The sequence below is a fragment of the Pristis pectinata genome, chromosome 8 (assembly GCF_009764475.1).
Source record: "Pristis pectinata isolate sPriPec2 chromosome 8, sPriPec2.1.pri, whole genome shotgun sequence".
Classification (NCBI taxonomy): Eukaryota; Metazoa; Chordata; class Chondrichthyes; order Rhinopristiformes; family Pristidae; genus Pristis; species Pristis pectinata.
Genome location: NC_067412.1, coordinates 16,255,336 through 16,277,729, shown reverse-complemented (window position 1 = coordinate 16,277,729; position 22,394 = coordinate 16,255,336). Strand labels below are relative to the sequence as shown.

Below are 22,394 nucleotides of genomic sequence, written 5' to 3'. Positions count from 1 at the left end.
GCTCATCTCTGACTTATGTGTTTAAATGCACAGATAAGCTGACCATTAGGAAAATATCACTGGCAGTTCTCTACAAAACTATTAGCCAGAGACAAGTACTTTTTGTCTTGTTACTACTAAAACTGAAATAGATAGTTTTTAAGTGCTGAAATCTCACCGAGACTCTGACGCTCATTTAGTTGATTTGAGGGAAGACTGTGGGGAAAAATAGAAATGATTAAAAACATCAATAAACAATACACTATAAACTGTAACATAATGTTATCTAAATGGTGAGAAATTATAGAGTTCTGAGATGCAGAGAGTTCTAAGTGCCCTAGTGCAAGATTTGTCAAAGGCTAGCACCTACTGCGAGTATTTGGAAAAGCTAACAGAATGTCATTGCTTACTGCTGGGGGAATTGAATACTAAAGTGGATAGGTTATGCTTCAGTTTTAAGGAGCAATAGTGAGACCATATTTGGAATACTGTGTATTGGTCTCTTTATTTCGGGAAGAATGCTAACAAATTTGAAGCAATTGAGAGATGATTTACTAGACTAAAACTTGGAATGGACAGGTTGCCCTATGAGGAAAACTTGGGTAGGCTAGACTTATATTTGCTAGAGTTACAAGCCTAGCTGTTGAAAGGGGACTTGATTGAAGCATACAACATCCTGAGGGTCTTGACAGTGTGGTTCTGAAGAGGATGTGGCAAAATCCAGAACTAGGCATCACAGTTTTAAAGATAAAAGGTCACCCAATTAAGGCCCATGGCGGAACAAGTGCAAAGGGCTACATGATCTACTCTTATTCCTAATTCTTATATACATACTTAAACTCCTTTCTAAAATGGTTTGTTCACTACAAAATATCTGGAAGTTAGAAATCTAATTGCTCACTTGTAGACAGACACATTTGAATCTATCCAAATTAAGTTCTAGCAAGGCAGTTCCATGAACCCACAATGGTACAGCCATCAACACTGAAAGAAGCCAAAGAGTTTCTCTTGTATAAAGAATACCAATAAGATTTTACTTACTTTGCCTCTTGATCCAGAGCAGCAGCAAGGAAATCCCAGATAAATATTGCATCTCCAACACTAATTACACTTAACTGATCTGGAGTAAAAGCAGCTTGTTGAATTGATTCAGAATGCCCAATGAACATCTAATAAAATAGAAACAAAAATAGGAAGGAAAACTTCCTTGAAAAGTACCTGATGTGAAATTGTAAAGAGGGTGGACCAAAATTAAAAAGCTAGCAGTTAAAAACAAATAGATGTGCATCAGCGGTTTGTAGACCACATGCAGTCTAAAAATTGGATGTTAAATGAACCAGAAAAACTATCCAATGTGTTGAAATGAACTTGAAAAGAACAATCAAAGTGTGTGAAGTCAGCTACTGCATTAGAATGAACAAAAAAATGACAGTTTTGAGTAAACAAAGTCAGGGCACCCAAATCACTTTGGAAAAGGTCTTCACAGCTCAAAATGTAACACCGATCAAGCCCCACTTACAGGAATCTGACCTTTTCTTTTCACTTTATGTCACATATGGAGGTGATTACACAGTTTGGTTGGTCGGGCGGTGGGGGGAGTGTAAGAAAATAATTTTTAAAGTAACTTCCGTTTCTCCCTCCTCTTTAATGTGAAATCTTAGAACGTTTCATAAGTATTTCTGTTCTTCATTCAGAAATAAGAGATTGGAATTTCATACCTGGAAATTAATTTCCAGTTTCATATGATAATCCCAGATTTTAATGACCTTCTCCCCAGTCGTCAGTAGATACCGAACATCCTCACTCACAGCTAAAGATGAGGGGATTGTCTGTGAACATTACACATCTGTTGGAACAACGCAGCCTAATTATTAAGACAGCTTGAAAAGTACAGTATATGTAAATAATCAACACCAAATAGATAAAGACTAAATTTCATTTGTGCATAGATTAAAGTCAATAGAAGATTTGATTATTCCTAACAGTTTTAGAAATGGAAATGAAACTCAAGACTTTGAATTAATAGGTTTAATTCAACAATTTCTTCCAGTATTTGGAGAACATATTTTCCTAAAGAGGTCAACTGCCAAAACCAGTAAGGACCTGCAAATTTACGTTAATTAACATTACTAAGATGATAAAATTGAATTTAAAGTAATCTTAGAGGATATGATATCACTGATTGAAGTTTGTTTATGCTGCTGCTGTTTTGGATTACTCCTGGGAATAGCCATAACCTTTGATTTGTTTTCCATTGAATTCATACCTGAAATGGCTTCAGGAAATTCAACATCAATGGTGGTTTCCATTGCTCAAACTTGGAACAGACTCGTACTTCCTTGAACTCACTATATATAAGCCAATGCCAGCACAAAGGTGTCACATGAAAGGATACATGACAGGTGCAGATTTTAATTTAGATAACAAAGAGCTATCTGGCTGAATTAGCAATGACTCAACGACTGGATCCAGAATCTTCACGACCAGTCTGTGGCAATTATTCACTCCTTGATCAGCTGAGCCACCGTGGAACTGTAAATACATTTCTAATGATGCAAAATCTATGACGGTATTTTTATAATAATGCAGTATTTTTTCCTTCCAGTGGCACAATTACAAATAGTCAAGGACCCACTAACTTTATATGATATGCTATGAAAATGTACCTCTCGAATCAATCTTCCACTTTTTGCATTCAACCATAGTATCTTAGAGGATGTAGTCACGAGAAGCTGTTTGACTGTAGCAGGAGGATAGCACACTTTAATAGCTGTGTCAAGGGTGGTTGTCTCCAGGTCCAGAATACTGACATCGACAAGCATTAACTATATAAAACAAAACGTGAATAGAGAAAAACTCCTGCAGGTACAATACGAACAATACAGAAAAACATATATTGTAGTCGTCATATCCTGGGAATGAGTTAGTTTCAGAAATTATCCAACATTGTTAACTGATCCATTAAAAAAAACAAGTTCTAGGTCACCAACAAAACCTGAATCATGCACACATTTTTTAGAGGGGGATGTGGTCACAAAATCACTGATTCATCACAGACCCGAGGACAACATATGTGGAAAAAAGTGCATCAACCACTTTGGTCAGAAGTGAAAAAAAAGTTATTTTCAAAAGGTGAGAGATCGAAAGGTGTAAGTGTTAAGGGGAACTTTTGTTTCAAAGCCTCTGCACCATTTACATGACTCAAGTTGGGAGTGTGATTGAGTACTCACCAATTGACTCGATGGGTGCAGTGGTAACAACAAACAAGCTGACATAACCCAGGACACAACAATTCACTTAATCACTGCATGTAGCAATGAACTCAAAAGCCACCCTCCCCACCACTGCTTAGTATCTACAAAATGCATCAGTAACTCAACAAACTTGCTTTGATAACATCTCCCTGCTTCATGACCATATTTGCTGTGAAGGTGGCACATCTATGAGAACATCATGACTTCTATATTCTACTCCAAGTCACAAAACACTGCACTTAGATTTAATTTTTCTGTTTCAAGGTTAATTTCTCAGAGTTCCTTGTTTAATTCTATTATGGTATCACTATCACTACAAATAGAATCATAGAATAATTGAATAGTGCAGCACAAAAATGGGTCCTTTCAGCCCAACTTGTCGATGCCGACCATGATGTCTGTCTATGCTTATCTCATTTGAATGCATTAGATCCTTACCTCCCTTGGCCTTTCCTATCCAAGTACCTGTCAAAATGCCTTTTAAAGGTTGTCACTGTATCTCCCCCTAACAGCTCGTTCCTGGTAATGATCATCCACTGTGTAGAAAAACTTACCCCTCATATCTCCTTTAAATTTCTCCCCTCTCACCATTAACTTATGCCCTCTAGTTCTAGACTCCCGTGCCCTGGGAAAAAGACTCCGACTATTTTATCCATGCCCCTCATAATTTTATAAACTTCTACAAGGGCACACCACAGCCTCTGATGTTGCAGTGAGAATAAACCCAGCCTATCCAATCTCTCATTATAACGACAGTCCTCATCCCAGGAAACATCTTGGTGAAATACTGCAGTGGTTGGTTCAATGAGAGAAAAAAAATCAATCCATACTCATCACAACCAATATCTCAAACAGCAGTCACAATTTTCACAGCTTTGATCCCTCAAGCAAATTTATAAGATATCTTTATTAGTCACATGTACATCAAAACACACAGTGAAATGCATCTTTTTGCGTAGAGTGCTCTGGGGGCAGCCTGCAAGTGTCGCCACACTTCCAGCGCCAACAGAGCATGCCCACAGCTTCCTAACCCGTACGTCTTTGGAACGTGGGAGCACCTGGAGGAAATCCACACAGACTCGGGAGAAATTACAAACTCCTTGCAGACAGCGGCCGGAATGGAACCCGGGTTGCTGGCGCTGTAATAGCGTTGTGCTAACCACTACATACATGTTCTTAATGTTGCTGCTACATAGTAGGATAATGGCAGATACTCCTTTACAGTAAATACATTCTCACAAGGGCGAGTTTTGTTTACCAAGAAGCCAAAATGACACTGGCAAGAACTGGAGAAAGACATTCTACTTATGCTCCAAGCTTACAAATAATTACAAAAAAATACTTCATTTAGCAGTTCATTGATTCACTTGTTATGAGGATAATATTGTTGTGAAGAACTACAGCAGATTACCTCATCTAGTGAGTGAGCATCCATTACAGTGACAATATATTCAGATGGGCCCACAAAAGCCAAATAACAGCTATCACTGCTCACTGTTAATGCATCTGGACCATAGTAACTGCCTCTTGCCACAACATTACCTGAAACAACAGTGAAAACATATTGATCAATTACTTTTAGTTAAAGATTAAAGCATCATTTGGCACATTTATCTCCATGTGAGATCAGTTTGTAGGACAAGCTTTTCACTGTACCTCGGTACAAGTGACAATAATAAACCCATACCAATAGCTTTCTTTTAGGACAGGCACATAAAGTATTACTTGGTCAGTAAGGATAGGGACCAGAAATGGTCATATTTCTGCCTTTTTTTCCATATTATTTTGTAATTGAGGACCTCCATTATGATCTTCCCTACCCAATTTTCTCCATGCATGGCAATAATTTGCACTTTATAGGATATAGGCTACTGCAATTTAGATTTTAAAAACTGCAGAGCGAGAAAGATTAGGGCTGTATTTCCTGGTTATCCTTAACTAACTTTGCTAGGATGAAAAACACTGTGATGATGGAGGAATTCGACTACCAGCCTACGTATCCAACATATCATTCTCCGCCACTTTAACCCCCAACAGGGATAGGGTCCCCCTTATCCTCACATTTCATCCTACCAGCCTAAGTATCCAACACATCATTCTCTGCCACTTCCGCCGAGTTCCTCCAGCATCATAGTGTTTCTCATTGAGATATTCCAGCATCTCTAGTCCTTTGTTTCTTTAACTTTGCTAGGATATTTCAGAGGGCTGTTAACAGTCATCCACATTGCTGTAGGTCCAGGGATAGATACAGGCACATTTCCATCCGAGATGAGTAAACCAGATGTTTTTTTTTCTAAAAGCAGGAATCCAGCAATTTCATTGTTACTATTACTGATGACAGCTCTTTATTCAGGATTTGTTAAAGTTCACAGCTGTCAAAGTGCAATTTAATGTCTCCAAATCAATTGTCAGGCCTCTAGCTTCTAGTCCAAGAATTTAACTCTTTGACTTTTCACGTAAGTGGTACAACTTACCCAGGATCCTAATAACATGATGATCCTCCTTAGTAGCATCGTACAGAGCTAATGAACCCAGAGAACCAGCGCTGTACATATACTCCCCATTGGGAGAAAATGTAAGTCCAATCACTTGTCCTCTATGCCTGCCTGAAGACCAGACAAATATCAGCAAAATTTGGGAAATCTCATTCATTTGCTCAAAACCAATGCAGGGCAAACAAGATATGCTGCTGAAAATATGATACGAAATAAAAAAAAAAGCTCATTAACAGTAAAACTGAATTCTCACCGCTGTTCAGCCAGGAGACTAGAATTTCCCACATTAAAAATTCGAATCACTCCACTGCTGAATCCACAAGCAAAAACTTGCTGCAACGGATGAAAAGTAACAGCACATGGAGTCTCTTCAGCACTCACGAAGTCATATAACTGTTCATAAAGAAAACACATTCCATTTCAAGACAACTCCATTAATGACTTGTAAATCAACATGTCACTTCTGAAGCTAAACTAATCCCTTCCCTCTTGTGTAGTCTTTAAAAATTAGTTTTGAAAATACAAAACAGAATGAAATGGAGCTAAGCAATCTCACAACCAATGGATCAGATGAAAGCTCTTCATCCCTACCACGTCTAGTCACAGTAGTGAAACTATAGTCAGTGCTCTCAAAGGGTACTTACCAATAACCTACTCACTGATGCCCAATTTGGCTTTTGCTTGATCCACTCAAATCCTGGCTTCATTACATCTTTGGCCCAAACGTGGCCTTAAATAGCTGAATTCCAGTGGTGGGGTGAGAGTAACTGACTTTGACAGGCAGTATTTGACCAAGTTTGGCATCAAGATGCCTTGCTAAAATTGAAGTCAAAGAGCATCCAAAGGAAACACTTCAGTGGTTGGAGTCATATCTGCATCAAAGGAAGACAACTGGGTCTGTTGGAAATCAATCATTCCAGCCCCAGGACATTACTGCAGAGCAGTATCCTCAGTCCAATCATCTTCAACCACTTCATCAGTGTCCTTCCTTCCATGAGGCCAGAAAAGATAACTTTACTGATGATTGCACACCCTTCATTCCATTTGCAACTACTTAACAAATGAAGTAGCCTATGCCAGCATGCAGCAAGACTTAGACAATATTCAAACATGGGCTAATAAGTGGCAAGTAACATTCATGCCACACAAGCGCCAGGCAATGACCATCTCCAACAAGAGAGAATCTAACCACCATCATCTGACATTCAACTGCATTACCATCACCACTCAAACATCATCTTCCAAAGTGAAACACTTCTCAGAGAACTAGTCATGAAGCAATGAACCAAGCAGTTACAGTATTTCTCTAACCCTATACCTATTCAACAGATTTGCAACCAATGTTACTTTTGTTGTTTTTTCCTAGATTTAAAAACATAAGAGATCAGTGACAACAAATTAAAACAATCAATCATTTTTATATAAAAAGGAAGCTTCCAAATACACACATAAAGACACAGATTCAATGTCTTTTAATTTCTGGTCCTGCATACACACCTGTTGCATAGAATCTAAGTCCCATACTCGGATAGTGCAGTCTTCAGATACAGTAACAAGATGTCTCCTTATACCATCCACTGAGAAAGCCAGAATTTTATTCATATGTGATCTCATTAGTGTAGTGTAGCCTCTGCTGGGTATATCCAGATATCCAAGATTACCTGTAGTAGTTGCAGCCAGCACTTTCAGCCCATTGGAGTCAATGCTTACAAAGCTGACACTACCTTCATGTTCTAAAAGATAGATGCAAGGGTTAGTAATTCTGAATGGTCAGCCACTTATTTACCAACTTGTATCATGCTGCAATTCTAACAAAATAATTTTAAAAACTCATAATCCATGATAAGAGAATAAGACCATTCCACCACCAATACCCCATGAACAAAGTACATCAGAAACCTGTTTTTGTACCAGCTTCCCATTTGGTCAAATGAGTGTCTAGCATGAGGAGAAGTGCAAAATAAATTTCTGAGAAATCTACATCAGTAAGTTTAATAGTTGCCTGGTAGAAAGGAAACACTCTCATGCCATGTTTGCAACTAGAGTCAGGCTACCTGATAGAGTCCTACAATATTCTTTAGAGATGGATGTAAAAACTTCCAACCCCTATACAACTAAGTGACATATTTAGTAGTCCATGTTGCATCAGTGAACTTCAAAAGACCAAAATTTGCAGAGGTACATGGACTGCAGGTATTTTGAACCTCCAAAAACAAATACGTGGACCAAGAACCTACTTAATTCTCATTTGTTCAGTCAGATAGTCACAGTTGTCTAATGACCAAATAATAACTATCAATTTTTCCAAGATGAAAAGATGTTTAAGGAACTTTTTTAAGTGACCTACTGAGCAACAGAATTCTATGTAGCAGGTCTAAGTACAAAGTCATCTTTAGCAGATCACTGCACAGTCATTCACTGAACCACATTCAATTATTTTTCCAGAAAGCGCAGAACCCCAATGATAGTTGCTTACCTTTCTGCAATCATCTCATGAACCATGAATGCAAATAGGTCTTCTAGGTAATACCTTGGAACAACTCATGTCCCATTTCAGAACTTTCTCTTCATCTACATGGACATTTGCTTCACCAAGGTGAAAAAACTTATACAGGGTAGCTTGAATTACATGATCTGAACTTGGGCAAACTCTAAAATCTAGCTTACAGAGGGCCTGGCAAAGGTTGGTTTTCTATTCTGACTTTGGGATGATGCATATAAAGGCAGCAAAGACTCAATTTTACAAATCAATCTGAAGTTTTGATAACTTGAACAAAACCAAATAAAAAAAATCTTTTTGATGTGAAGATTGCTATCAAAACGGTCACCTGCTTCAAGAAAGACAGTGGAGAAATCTAAGGGCCAAAGACGCAAGTAACCATCATCAGATCCTGTGGCACAGAAAGCAGCAGAAACACTGATGCTATTGATGGCAATCCCAGTACCTAAAATTTAAAAGAAAATTTAATATTTTAATTTTAGGTGTTTAGAAGATTATAGAAGCATTTATGTTCTAAACTGCAAGCACCAATACAAATCTACATATTCTTATAACTACATACATGCTTCTACCTATCTTCATTTGCACTTACCTGCCTATTGCTATAACATATATTCAGGCAGCAATGGAACAAAATGATCATTGTTTGATGGTAACTTTGTGGAAAAACACCATTTCTGTAAAGCTCTCACCAATGAGCTGGACCATCAATAACCTGGACCATCTGTTAGACAAACTATTTCTAATATAGAGTACTACTTGGAAAATGAAACAATTTCTGAAAGGTGAGTTTTTATTCTTACAAATGAAGATATTCATCTGTAAGGTCCTTAACAAACAGGCTCACTGGTATCTCACATATTGGCATAACTCATGGATTTAAAAAATTTCTAAAAGTTCACATTCAAAAGTCTGAACTTAGATTTAAGATTATAAATTATATCAAAGATAAATGGACAATAATCTTTTGTAGCGGTTGCTACCGCGGAATAAAACAAGACTCTACTCGGAGGATTGCCAAACAGAACTGGTTTATTTTCCCGCCTTGCATGGGCCCTTTAAGGGGAGAATGTTCCCGCCCAAAACAACCGGCAATGACGTAAGTCCTACGTCATCAGGACTTTCCCGCACGCGAGTTCTCCCCGTCGCTCGGAAAGACAAGGCCCGCCGCCATCTTGGGCCTCGTCGCTCCGACGCCGCGCGACCCGACTGCCGAGCCGGTTCGCCCAACTAGACGGTGAGTCGCCACACTTTGTTATATTAGCCCAACAATGCCTTACTCCATTTAAAGCACAAATGCAGCACAGCACCACCTTCTGGATTTTATGGTGCAATACAATTGCTTTCAATTATACATCAGAAATGGAACACTCATTCAAAAGGCAAGTTTATGTTAATAATACATATTTATGGTTGAACACCCACCACCAGCATCAACTGCACTATTTTGCCTCCCCTCATCATCATGGAATCCAAACACATCCCAAACTGTTCCAAACTTTTTGCATTTGACACATTCCTGACATCAACCTTTTGCCAAATTATAGCAGAATTCTGTTTTGCATGGGTTTCTCAGTGGCCACGAGGAGAAATGACGATAGCTTTGCATAATAATAGAAATATAGCCAACTCATTTATCTGGTTACTTCTCCTTGTTACGTGGCTTTGCATTACCCTAACATTCACCTCTGAATTGGAAAATATAAGACTTTTTTGTTAGCTTATCATAATTTAGTCTTTGAACAGTAATCTTCATTTAGAAAGGTGGAGGTGGGGGAAGGAGGGGAAAAAAAATCAAACTTCTACACTATTGCTCCATGAATTCACAAATGTTTTCCCTTCCATGAAATAGATGCGAACTGTACAATAGACAAATGTCAAACAATTCAGTTCAAACGACTAGTGCAATAGAATACATTTTCAAGCATTTACTATTCTCTAATGAAGTTTCATTTAATTGCATTTTCTATGCACATTCCTATAGATAAGTTATTCACCTTGCACAGAAATGTAGCTTCTCACCTGTATTCAACGTCACTGTTTCCGGCTGGTGCGAGTGGTTTTGCTGTGAGGGAAACAAGCGACGTGCTTTCTTAATAACAACATTTTTATAATCGATTTCAATGATGTGTCCACTTTTACTGCATGCAAAGCTGAAATTGTACAGAAAAACAAATAAATAGCTTGTATTCAAATTGGTTATCACATCAAACTGCAATCTGATTAAAAGAAAACCTGCATTCATTTAACTTCAGGCCATCCTTGTGCTTTACAGCAACACTGAACTTTTGGAGTGGAATTACTGATGCAGCACAGGAAACACAGCAGTAAATTCTGCACACAGCAAACATGAAACCATGAACAATAGTAGATATTATGCATTAGTAATGACAGTTGAGGGATAAATATTGCCTAGCATAGAGGATAGCAACCTTGCTCTTCTTCGGAATGAATCTTTAATCAAAATAGTCAACAATACAACGTCTTATCGAGATGATGACATCACAAACAGTGCAGTACATTCTCAGCACTATACTGGAGCCTCTGATTAGATTTGTGCTCAAGTCTACATAATGGTATTCAATTTCAGAGCATAAAGTTTCCATGACTGAATTGAAAGCTAAGAGTACTGACGTCCTCTCCAGAATCACCAAGCACAACAATGGCTGGTAAGTAACATAGTTGTGAGATAACTGTCAGAGCATCCTGGGTGAAAAGAATGCAAATAATTGCCTCATTAAATCTCCTTGGCAATTCTGTTAAAAAACTTTTATAAGTTTTCTTGATTAAAATTCACAATTCTAAAGAAAGAATAAAATGGCAAAATGTTGACATTTCCTGAGCAACTATGTGCAACTTTCGCATTTCCACAAGAATGCTGAACTCCTGAAGTTGTGGTCAATAGTTTACTGTTCTTCTTATGAATGAGCTTTCCATGAAACCCACTGTGGAAGCATGAAGCTCACCGTGGGAGTACATGTGCAGTGCCGTGGTATAACTGGTAGAGCTGCTGCTTCACAGCTCCAGATATTCAGGTTCAAACCTGACCTTGGTGCTGTCTGTGTGGAGTTTGCACAGTCTTCCTGTAATCATGAGTTTCCTCCAGGTGTCTCAAGTATGTAGGTAAGTTGGGGGAAGGGGTGGAATTGAAGGGAGAATAAAAAAGTTTGTGTATATGGGTGCCTGATGGTCAGCAAAGACACGGTGAGCTGAAGGGTTTGTTTCCATGTGGTTTGATTCTAAAATTGTGAGAAGCTACCTCCATTTACAGTGAAAATTTATGTAAGTGTTTAATTTTTTTTAATTGCTTGAGTGTACTTACTTTGGCAAGAGTTTTGGTTTTAATTGATATTTTTTAAAGTTTTGATAGTTTTTTTTAAGTTGAGACATTAGGAAATGTGGTGTTTTAAATATGTAATGACTTTGACAGTTCCAGTTGCAGATGCATGGCTTAGCCTGATGTTGTTATTTTTCCCCTATTCTGAACCCAATCCAAGTACCACCACAAATGGCATTATGTCACAGAAGGATCTGTCACAAGGGACAGATGATTGGCTCCTGCAGGCAATGAAAACAATTACCCGTTATTTCTGATCCAAAAAAATATGCCATGCTGAAAAATTACAATTTCTAAGTAACCCATACTTAAGTTCCAGTTCAATGATTAGTCTTCCCCAATGCACTCCAATTTCCTTACTGCCACAATAGGTCAACAACAGATGCGATTTCCCTGGCTCTTCACTCTGTTCTGAACCATCTAGACAACAGGAACTCATACGTCAGGCTGCTGTTCATTAACTACAACACAATCATGCCATCCAAATTCGTCATCAAGCTTCAAGACTTGGGCCTTTGTACCTCCCTCTGCAACTGCATACTCGACTTCATCGGCAGACCTCAATCAGCGAGGATTAGTAACAAAATGTGGTCCTCGCTGATCATCAACATAGATGCACCCCAAGGTTGCGTGTTTGGCCCCCAATCCACTCTCTGTACATACATGATTGTGTGGCTAAGCACAGCTCCAATGCCATCTTCCAGTTTGCCGTCAACACTACTGTTGTTGGACGAATTATAGGTAGCGATGAGTCAGCTTACTGGTTGAGTGGTGCCGCAACAACAACCTCTTGCTCGACATCAGCAAAACTAACGAGCTGATTGTTGACTTGGTGGGGGGGGGGGGGGGGGGGGGGGGGGAAGAAGAGATGGAGGGTGAGCATGCACAAGTCTACACTGGGGGATCAACGGTGGAGACAGTCAGCAGCTTTAAATCCCTGGGTGTTAACATATCCAATGACCTGTCCTGGGCCCAGCACGTAGATGCAATCGTAAGGAAAGCACGCCAGCACCTTTACTTTCTTAGGAGGTCAAGGAGGTTTGGCTTGTCACCAAACACTCTAACAAACTTCTACAGATGTACTGTTGAAAGTATCCTGGCTGGTTACATCATGATCTGGTGCAGCAATTCGAAAACGCAGGAATGTAAGAAACTGCAGAGAGTAGAGGACTGTGTCCAGTACATCACAGGCACATCACTCCCCACCATTGGTAGTATCTACAAGGGGCTGCCTCAAGAAGGCAACATGCAAAGATCCCCATCATCCGGGCCACACCATCTTTTCGCAGCTACCATTGGGCAAGAGGTACAGAAGCCTGAAGTCACACACCACCAGGTTCAAGAACAGCTTCTTTCCTTCAACCATTTGGTCCTTGAACCAACTGTCAAAACCTTAATCATTACAGTTTAGCAACACTATGACCACTTTGATCACTATGCACTGAAATGGACTTTGTTTTTTTTTGGTTGTAATTGTGTTCTTTCTTGCAAAATACTTCATTAGCTTTACTTTGGGACTTCCTGAAGTTGTGAATGGCTCTGTAATAAATGAAAGTCTAAAATTATACAGGGGCCACTGAACATGCAATGTTAATTGGGAGGCCTGCTTAAATCATGTGCAAGTGCTGCACAGGTTAGATCATGGTGTACTGATCTGGGCACACTTCTATATATGTTTTGCTCTTACAGTGTTCTGTCTGCAGGGTCTTTATCAGCCAGGTGCCCCTCTTCAAATGCTACATCTGTAAATGCCAAACAATGATATTCACCCAGGTTTACTGGGCAAGACCGCAGTGCCCCACTTCGAACTCGCCACAGACGAATATTATCTCTTCCGCATGACACCATCCTGTTAAACAATAAGTTCAGCAATCACTATACAGGCAGACAATAGTCAAATATCAAGAATCTACACCCTAGAAAATAAGTGGATTAAAAGAAGAGGGATCAAGAACAAATAATTAAAAGCAGCATTACAGACAAGCAAAGCAATTAAAATGTAGCAGCATAGAATGCTTAACTGGTTATGCTAAACTTCCACTGGCAGGGCCCACTTCGACAACTATGTTAGTCTCAATACTATGACATAGAAGTAATGAAGAATGTGTAAAGAAAGAATTTAAAGATAAAATTGGAAAATATTGGAGATTTTTTTCCTTTTAGGGAATAAAAACTTGTAGGAGACCTGACACAGACATGAATCGCTTGGACAATAAGGATGCATACAGAACAATTCCACTTGGAGGGAAATTTAAAATTTTGGAGCAGTAAATAGTAGTAAGCTACTAAAAATCCAGTTGGGAAATAGAGAATTTTCTTTACTCAGAGTGGTTAGACTCTGCAACTCAAAACCACAGGAAGTACTTTTAAGAGGAAGTTAGATAAGTGCACAAAAAGAGAGCGAAGGTACAGTGAAATATGGATATGAGAGGAATGGGAGAAAACATCAAAAATTTTTTGGGCTGAAATAGCATTTTCTTTGACTGCATATACCAGTTACAAACAAAAAGTCCTATTATTTTACAAAGTACTTCATATTCACTCGTTCTAATATATAAGCCAGCCTGATTTAAATCGGAAAGCATGAAAAACACAGAAATAAATTGGAAGGCGTAACGAAAAACAACTTGCATTATCACCCACAGTAGAAATGCAAGGAAACATGTCAATAGAATATTGTGGGAAAGAAAGATAAACACCACATTATAGGCAGAGGGAAAGGAATACATCATTCACAAGATAAAAGCATTAATCTGCTTACCTAGTATCATCAAAAGTAGCTATTTTCATCACCTGAATATCAACTTCAGTGTGAGCTTTTGCCATTACTACCACTTCACCATCCTGATTTACCTTTGATGTGTTCCATACCACGACCATCTGCAAAAAAAAACTATTTTGAGGACAACTTCAAATGCTCATATCTTATTTTGACTCTATTGAAAACGAAGTGTAATTGCCTCCTCTGGCAGTTTTAACTCTCACTCAGATCTATACTATGTTTTCTTTGCCTGTTCAGCAGCACATGTTGCATTAGATCTAGTGGTGTTTAGATTGGATCATTTGGATGTTGTGGATTTAAGTTCATTATCTCTCATTGTCACATTTTTTAGCCTTTCTTAGTCAATATTTATTGTGATCAAATTTCAAGTCACTCGTGTACTCCTATGATATGATTCTTCATCTAGATCTTAAAATATAGAAAAGGCTTGTGGAATAAGAGAATCTCTTTCCAAAAAAAGTGACATTATTCAAGAATTCTTATCAACATTCTTTGTACATTCTAGTTCTTTAGACTGCTTGAATATTTCTATTTAAGCAATAAATGCTAACAGCAAATGATTGAGAAAGTGACAGAGCATTGACCAAGTACTTTCAGCTTTACTTCAATAACAGTAACAATTTTTCAAACGAACATTGCAATGAAATTTAAAAGCAAGATTACTATCTTTAACAGCTGTATTTAAAAGGCACTTTTCAATTTTTTAAAAAAGTTTGATTGCCAAATTCATTTCATAGAACATTGCAGTAAGACTACCTATAAACATTGCACTAATTGTATGTCGTATCATTAATGGTATTTCTTAATGTTTCAGATGTTGGACTTACTGGCTTTCACTTGCCCTAATGACCTTCTCATTATACTTGGCTTTGGAAATGTTAATGTTTGGTGCTGCATAAAGTTGCACCATTCATAATGCAATTAATTATTTAGATTTATCAGTATATAGATATGACTGAGGGTGTCAAATACAAATTTTGGAAGTACTTACTGTTTTACCATGACCATCTTTTCCTACACCACAGAGTACTCCCCCATTGAATGAAAAACTAAACGAAAAGAAATATTATTTTACTTTTCTATCATCTGAGCCAATCATTAGAAGTGACAAACATTACCTTTAATTGTTCCAAAATTTCAAGAATTTGAGTCAAATAAATTTGGCTCAAACAAAAAACATACTAAACTCATACGAAAAATGCAAAATTGCTTGGGGAAGCATATCAAAGCTTCAATAATTGTAGCCTTTGTATGTAGAGGGATTTCACAGTTGCATTCTTTTAGGAATGACATCATCTCTAACATTGCTTTTAGCATCACAGAGACAACAAAAGTACAAATGAACCAGGAGAACAGTTTTGCATGGCTTATAAGGAATTCTACACAATGTGAAATATCCAGAGTATGCAGGGAAATTATATTCTTCCTTTTGGTCACAATAGTTGAGGAATAAAAGGGCATTAACTTTACAAGGGACTCCAACAACTGAATAAGAAAGGTATTAAATGAGTAAACATGTTCAAAGTAATTCCACTGTAATGTTGCAGCAACAAATGTTCCATCATAGTAATTGATATTTGGTACATTCCTATGTGCAACCAAGCACATGAATATAATTTCTGATGCCTTTTAACAACCCTCATTTAACTTGAACGTACTATTAATATGGTTGAAGATACACTGAGAAAGTTAATCCAAAATGGTTTCCAGCATAACATGAATAGATATAGTGGAATGCAAATAAGATACAACTAAAGTGTTTGAATGTCTGCCTTCGTACATTTTAGGATCTGTTAATTAAATATCCCCTTATTAAATATCTTGGCTACTCTGATTACAGAAATTGGAAAACAATAAATAAGATGTACAATATATTTCGCACAATAAATATTCTGACTGGATGTTTAATTATTAATCCATTAAAGTTCAGTACATTATTTCTGTACATAAGCTTTGCACATTAGGATCTACTAAATACGTAAAATCTGAGGAATAATGAAAGTTCCTTTAACTACTTAGTTTGCTTTAGTTATAACCAACCAAAGAGGAAAATAAAAAAATAATACTGCAACCCACCCTTACCTGAGGGATGATACTGAATGCACATGTGTTTTAAACATTGCCAGGCAGTTCCCTTGGTTGAAATTCCAAACTCTGATCAGACTTACATTTCCAGTTTGTGCAGATGCGAGTAGTGTTGTGCTGCCATTAAAGGACAAAGCAGATACCTGGCAGAAGGCAGACAAAAGAGAAAGTGTTTTAACAGCAAACTTAAATGAATTACCCCAGAGGGTATCAATTTATTATTGCACTCTTGGTCCTCCAGTCTGAACATTCGCAGGTAATAGTTTCCTATATTTTAAAAGAAGACATCCGCTTGGGTGCGCACTACTGTGCCAAGAATCTGGCACGAACCCCTGCTCTCCCTGATGTTGTGCCAGAGACTTGGTGCAAATCCCTGTCCCCTACAGCTCAGTGTGAAAACGCTACCTGTGAAGGTTGGTGTTGGGCAATCAGTGCAGCCATTCATCACTGCTCTGGCTGGCATGGTGAGGAGGAGTTATTGCTGGGGATCGGCAGGGACAAGTCAGCTTCCAAGCACTCAAGTTTTCAGCGTAGCAGTGGGGAGGGCAGGGGTTTGCACCAGGTTCCTGACACCCAGGCTATTGTGACCTAGGTTCCTGCATAGCAGCGATAAGGGCAGGGATTTGCACTGGGTTCTAGCACAGCAGTGAAAAGAGTAGTCTGCACCAGGTTGCTGTCACAGCAGTACTGTCAATCTTGCATCTCCCTAAAGAGAGAATGCTATAATGACCTCTTTTAGCACTAATTTTATTAGCACTCTTGTTTCTGGGATCACGTACTTATACTCAGTTACCAGTGCATATATGGCAGCTTGATTAGGTATGTTTATCCACTGTATAAGGTTCAATAGTTTATGGATCTTCATCCATAGAGTATCAAACAGGACGTTATAAAATACAAAGAAGCTTAACAGAGGCAGGATCAATCAGCTAGCTGCTCTCACAAACCAGTCATTGGTTGATCCAAAACTGCAGATGTTGGGATAGCGGGAATAACACTTCTTGACAAGCAATGACTTAAATAATACATTTCAAAAGTTTACTGAAAACAACATTTTAAAAACAATAAATACATCTCTACTACCTTATCTGTGTGTCCAATGAAAAATCTCTGCTGTCCAGTATCAATTTCCATCACCACGACAATGGCATGACAGGGATAGGCCACAGCTGAGCCAGATTTAGTCCATGCAGCCTGAAAAATTAAGAACTTTATAAGATCTATTCTATAATTATTGCCAAAAGATTTTGTTTGCATTTCTTGTGGGATGTGTGTGGCCAGAAGCAACTAAACTGCAGTTAATTATGGTCACTAAAAGTTAAAATTCACATCAAAAGCACCAAAAAAATTAGACTTACACATTCAGCAATTTTAGTCAATCGGTAATCACAATAAGATAGTCATAGTCATAGAGTTGTACAGCACAGAAATGGGCCCTTCAGCCCACACCAACCTTTTTGATCATCTGCACTAATCCCACACTAGGTCCATATCCTCCTATATCTTGCCTATTTAAGTACCTGTCTAAATGGCTCTTAAAGGAAGCAATTGTATCTGACTCCACCAGCACTTCTGTCAGCAAATTCCAGATATAAACCTCCCCGTGTAAAAACACTTACCTCTCAAATCCTCTTTAAAACTTCTTCCTCTCACCTTAAACCAATGCCCTTTGTTTTTGGAGTGGAGCAAAGGGGAAATCTAACTGGTTTTTACCACTTATTTGAAGTGGATGTGCAAGCAACAGAGCCCTTACAGCAGGTTGCCAATCTACTTTTGCAATAAGCATTGTCTGTAATGTACACAATTCAAAAGGAAAAGGGAAAACAATTAAAATGTCTCTGAAGATTAATAATCTCCAATTCAGTAACTTGGGAAGGTACCATAACTTTTCCAAACCATTAAGGAAATAAATTTCATCACTTAACTACACAAAGTGAAGGCCAAATTGCTCAAATATTCCAGAACATGACAACATGTAGAAGAAATACAACAACAGAAATCAGGACTACCCAGGTTACAGCTAAGTAACTAGAATAATAAAATAAACATAACAGTTACCAGCTTCCAAGTAAAGCAGGGTGCAAAGTTCTATAAATTTTAACTTGCAAACTGGAATCAATGCAAATCACTTTACTTCTGACAAAGATAAACTAATTCTCTACCCATTAGTTTACTGCAAATTAAGTTTGATTGCTTCTTTTTTTAAAAAATGGAAAACACAAAATATCTTTGGTTGTATATATTCAACATCATGGCAAAATTTCTATAATGATTAACTGAATCTATGTTTACAATGGTAGATCAAAGAACCATCCTTTTTTTTGACAATTGTCTCAAAATTTCTGGAAAAGACTTTCAAAATCAATATATAATTAATGTTAGAAGCAGCCTTCTTTTACAAGACACTTTTGTCTATCTGACTGTGGCTGATATGTAGAAGTCTGGATTCCATAACCTACACTGAATATATAAAAGATTTTTCCCAAATCTATACCCCACAATCAACGACTTGTAACTTTTCCATTGATAGAGTGTGCACACCTCAAAATGGACAATTCCCATTTACTAAGAATTGGCACAGCTGTTGCCAAAAAAGCATTGTAAATCTTGTGTCAAAAGATCACTGAATCGAGGTGAAATTTCACAGCAATCTATAATAAGATGCACATGAGAAAAGCTATTAATTAAAAATTTGGATTTCATCATCAGCAAAAAATGCTTCTGAACTGTTGCTTTCCCAATTTAGAATGTCCTATCTCTAATTTATCTGTCAGTCTTGAGCTGGGACGTGCATGATATCATCTGAAGTAAAAGCAAGTATCAACCCCTTAATATCATTTTAGTTCCCCCCACCCCCCATAGATAAAAACAAGACCAAGAAGAGCCATTTTAAGTATTGCTTTGGATTGAGAACATACTTACACATTTCACTGTGTACCCTCCATACCCAATAATCTTCTTTAGCTTTAGTATAGGGTCTGGCTGTAATCCCTGAAAAAGTAGATTGAGTAGAATTATAACCTTACAATAAAATACAAACTTCCAAAAGTTTAAGCATGCAGAAGTAATTTAAACAGAAGATTCTCTAGCTTTTATTTAGGTTACTTCAAAGCAAACATCAAAATGATTACTTCTAAACAGACAATTTAAATGAAAGTCACAGGTCATTAATAATGGAGTCTTGTGGAAATGTTTTTAAGTATTAGTTCATATGCAATCCTGTCTGCAATAGGAAAAGACATTGTATAAAAGAAAAATAAGGACAGACTGAAACATGCAAAACGTGATTAAAAAGTGTCATATTTTGGAATGCTAAAGGCTGCATGTGGAAGATTGTGGAACTAATCAAAAGCAAATTGCAAACTCAAGGTGTGAACCAATATTACTCAAAGTCAAATGCATGGGTTAAGAACCCCTCCACCTTCACAACCTGAGATTATTCATATTGAACAATTATTTCTAAGGATATTCTGAACACTATGCAATCTACCTTTCCCATCCCCTGTAAAAGTCTTTTAAAATACAGGAAAGCATTACAAGTCGAACACCCGGCCAAAGAAAATTTTCAGGTCAAACAGTTTACCTTACGGTTTTTGAATTTTTCACCAGGAAGTCTGGTGGGCGTAGAAATCTTAGTACGTACAACCTGAAAAACAAAGGCAAGATGGTCTACACACTCTATATAACACAAAATTGGGTTGGAGGTCTTTGTGGTTTTTTTTTGTGCTACAATTCATGGTGCAATGCATTAGTATACAATATGTATATTAAAGAAAATCAATGATACAGTCCAGGGACAAGATGTGTTTGACAAGAAACCTATTCATTTTTAATTTTCTACACAGATGCTTCAATCTCACTTTAAGTAACTTTCCCCATTCCTCTAGAAGACAAACTGCACCACTGTAGCATGCCTTTCGATTGCTGGTCCAGTGTAGAAAATTAGACTATTACAGAGCTATACAAGAAAATTCTTAACATTTAAAAACTGTCCACGATGCAGCAAGTGAAGATGCCAAGCTCTTGATCACAGTGCTGCTATAAAACAATAAAATCCAAGGGATCCCATGAATAGAGGTGGTGGTGGCGGTGGTGGTGGGGGAGACAGACAAAGGAATATAAATCACAGGATCTACATAGTTCCTAGCAACCAGCAAAGTACCAGTGGACTAGGAGGAGACACCAATCTTCCCTCCTTCCCAAAAATAAAATACTGCAGATACTGGAAATAGGAATAAAGACAGAAATAATTCCAGCAATTTGTTTTTATTCCCTTCTTTACAGTTTGTTGACTATGGAGAAAAGGGACAAAATTTATTTGCAGATTTATTTCTCACATTTCCTTGCAATATAGAAGAGCACCATTCAGTCTACTGAGTCTCTGCCACACACCTGCTGGCTAAAGATTAAAAGATAAATTAAAAGTAGCAAATTTTAAATTGGGAAACTACAGGTTAGGGGTTTTTTTTGCTTGTGATGAAACCCATATATTTTTAAATTCTATTTAAGAGAAATATCAATCAAATTACACAGGTGTATCTTTTTATAGATTGCTTTGAAATTTCCCCTAGACTCCAATCAAGAATTGTGATCAAAAGTTCACAGTGAACTTAAAAGGAAAATTCAAATAGCAGAAATTTAAATACAATTGATAATTTTTACCTCTCACCTCAGCATCACCTCTGGCTCTGTGGATTACAGCTCCACCACTTTGATCCGCAAAAACATGAATTCCACCATCATCCGCTGGAATCACTTTCATACATTCAGTATTTTTTGTTGTGTCATCATTCTCCCATTCTCTGCTACCCAGACCATGATTGGGTGACAAAGTGGTATCCAAATGTATTTCTGGGATGCTCTTAACGATCCGAGGCGATCTCCGATACCTACACAGTTCCTGGAAAAGGAATCAACTCTTGAAGAATAGACAACAAAAGGGGAAAAAGGTTTACTTGTTAGAATAAATTTCAAGATATTTTAAAGGATTTTGTTTCTTCTGGAGTTCAGTTCAGTAAAATCTGAGAATGAGGTAGTATGCTCCTTACACCATTTATACAGGGCTTCTGCATATTCCCAATACAAGGACTTGAGGTTCTCAATACCAACCAAAATGGTGCTTTGTGTGGTCATGGGCCAGGAATGCCCAAAAGTCAATAGAGATGTTGCATTTTTTCAAGGAAGCTTTGACCATAAGGAGGCTTCGAGTACTTTCCACTGTCTGCTTGGTAATCTCTTTCTAAGACCGAGCTCTAAACAGAATGTATGTTTTGGTAGCCTGGTGTCAGACATGTCAATGACATGGCCTGCCCAAAAGTGCTGAGTGAATGTAAATAGCACCTTGGTGCTGGGGATGTTGGCATTGGTTCACTTATCCTTCCAGTAAATTTGAAGGATTTTGTGGAAAGCCTCGAGGTTCCTACTGAAGGTAGTTAGGTTTCAAAAGCAAAAAGGAGGACAGAGATCATTGCTTGCCCGGTAGGCCTCAAGTTGTATGCCAGGTCTGTGGTCGTGAACTACAAATACCCTTTTTCTTAATCATCAAATGCTGTGCTGGCAAATTGAAGGTGAAAAAGAAATTTTATCATCGCTGAGAAGTGGCTGCCAGGATAAGGGAAGTTGTGTTTTAGGATCTCACCAATGTTATAAAATGGGGCAGGCTGATAGAGGTCCTTTGTCTTGCAGATGTTGAGTACATGGCCCATCCTCACATACATTTTGAATCACTGATGGCTTGGTGTTCAAGCTCCTCGTGCAACAAATGCACAACTGCCAAGGTTTCAAAGACCTCAGTTCTGGAGTTGCAGTCACTGTAGGTTTAACAATTTTCAATTAGTTCTGAAGATTAGCTCCACTCCTGAGGGATATTTGTGAGAGGCGAGGTGCAGGTTTGTGTGAGAAAAATTGAAAGGTGTCAGCATAATGAAGCAGTCTTGTTTGAAATCCATTTTCAGTATTATAA

General features: G+C 37.9%; 1 protein-coding gene across 1 annotated transcript in view; it reads right to left on the bottom strand.

The window, feature by feature from the left end:
- wdr90 (WD repeat domain 90) overlaps window positions 1-22,394 on the bottom strand; it is a 66,379-nt gene that overhangs the window by 26,194 nt on the left and 17,791 nt on the right. The window contains 18 exon segments of the mRNA XM_052021267.1: window positions 158-195; window positions 1,021-1,148; window positions 1,698-1,808; window positions 2,619-2,804; window positions 4,645-4,775; window positions 5,708-5,835; window positions 5,982-6,121; window positions 7,226-7,461; window positions 8,557-8,673; window positions 10,251-10,381; window positions 13,253-13,414; window positions 14,327-14,445; window positions 15,339-15,396; window positions 16,430-16,575; window positions 17,516-17,626; window positions 19,355-19,423; window positions 20,016-20,078; window positions 21,102-21,332. Of these exon segments, the coding sequence (XP_051877227.1) occupies window positions 158-195; window positions 1,021-1,148; window positions 1,698-1,808; window positions 2,619-2,804; window positions 4,645-4,775; window positions 5,708-5,835; window positions 5,982-6,121; window positions 7,226-7,461; window positions 8,557-8,673; window positions 10,251-10,381; window positions 13,253-13,414; window positions 14,327-14,445; window positions 15,339-15,396; window positions 16,430-16,575; window positions 17,516-17,626; window positions 19,355-19,423; window positions 20,016-20,078; window positions 21,102-21,332 (2,305 nt within the window).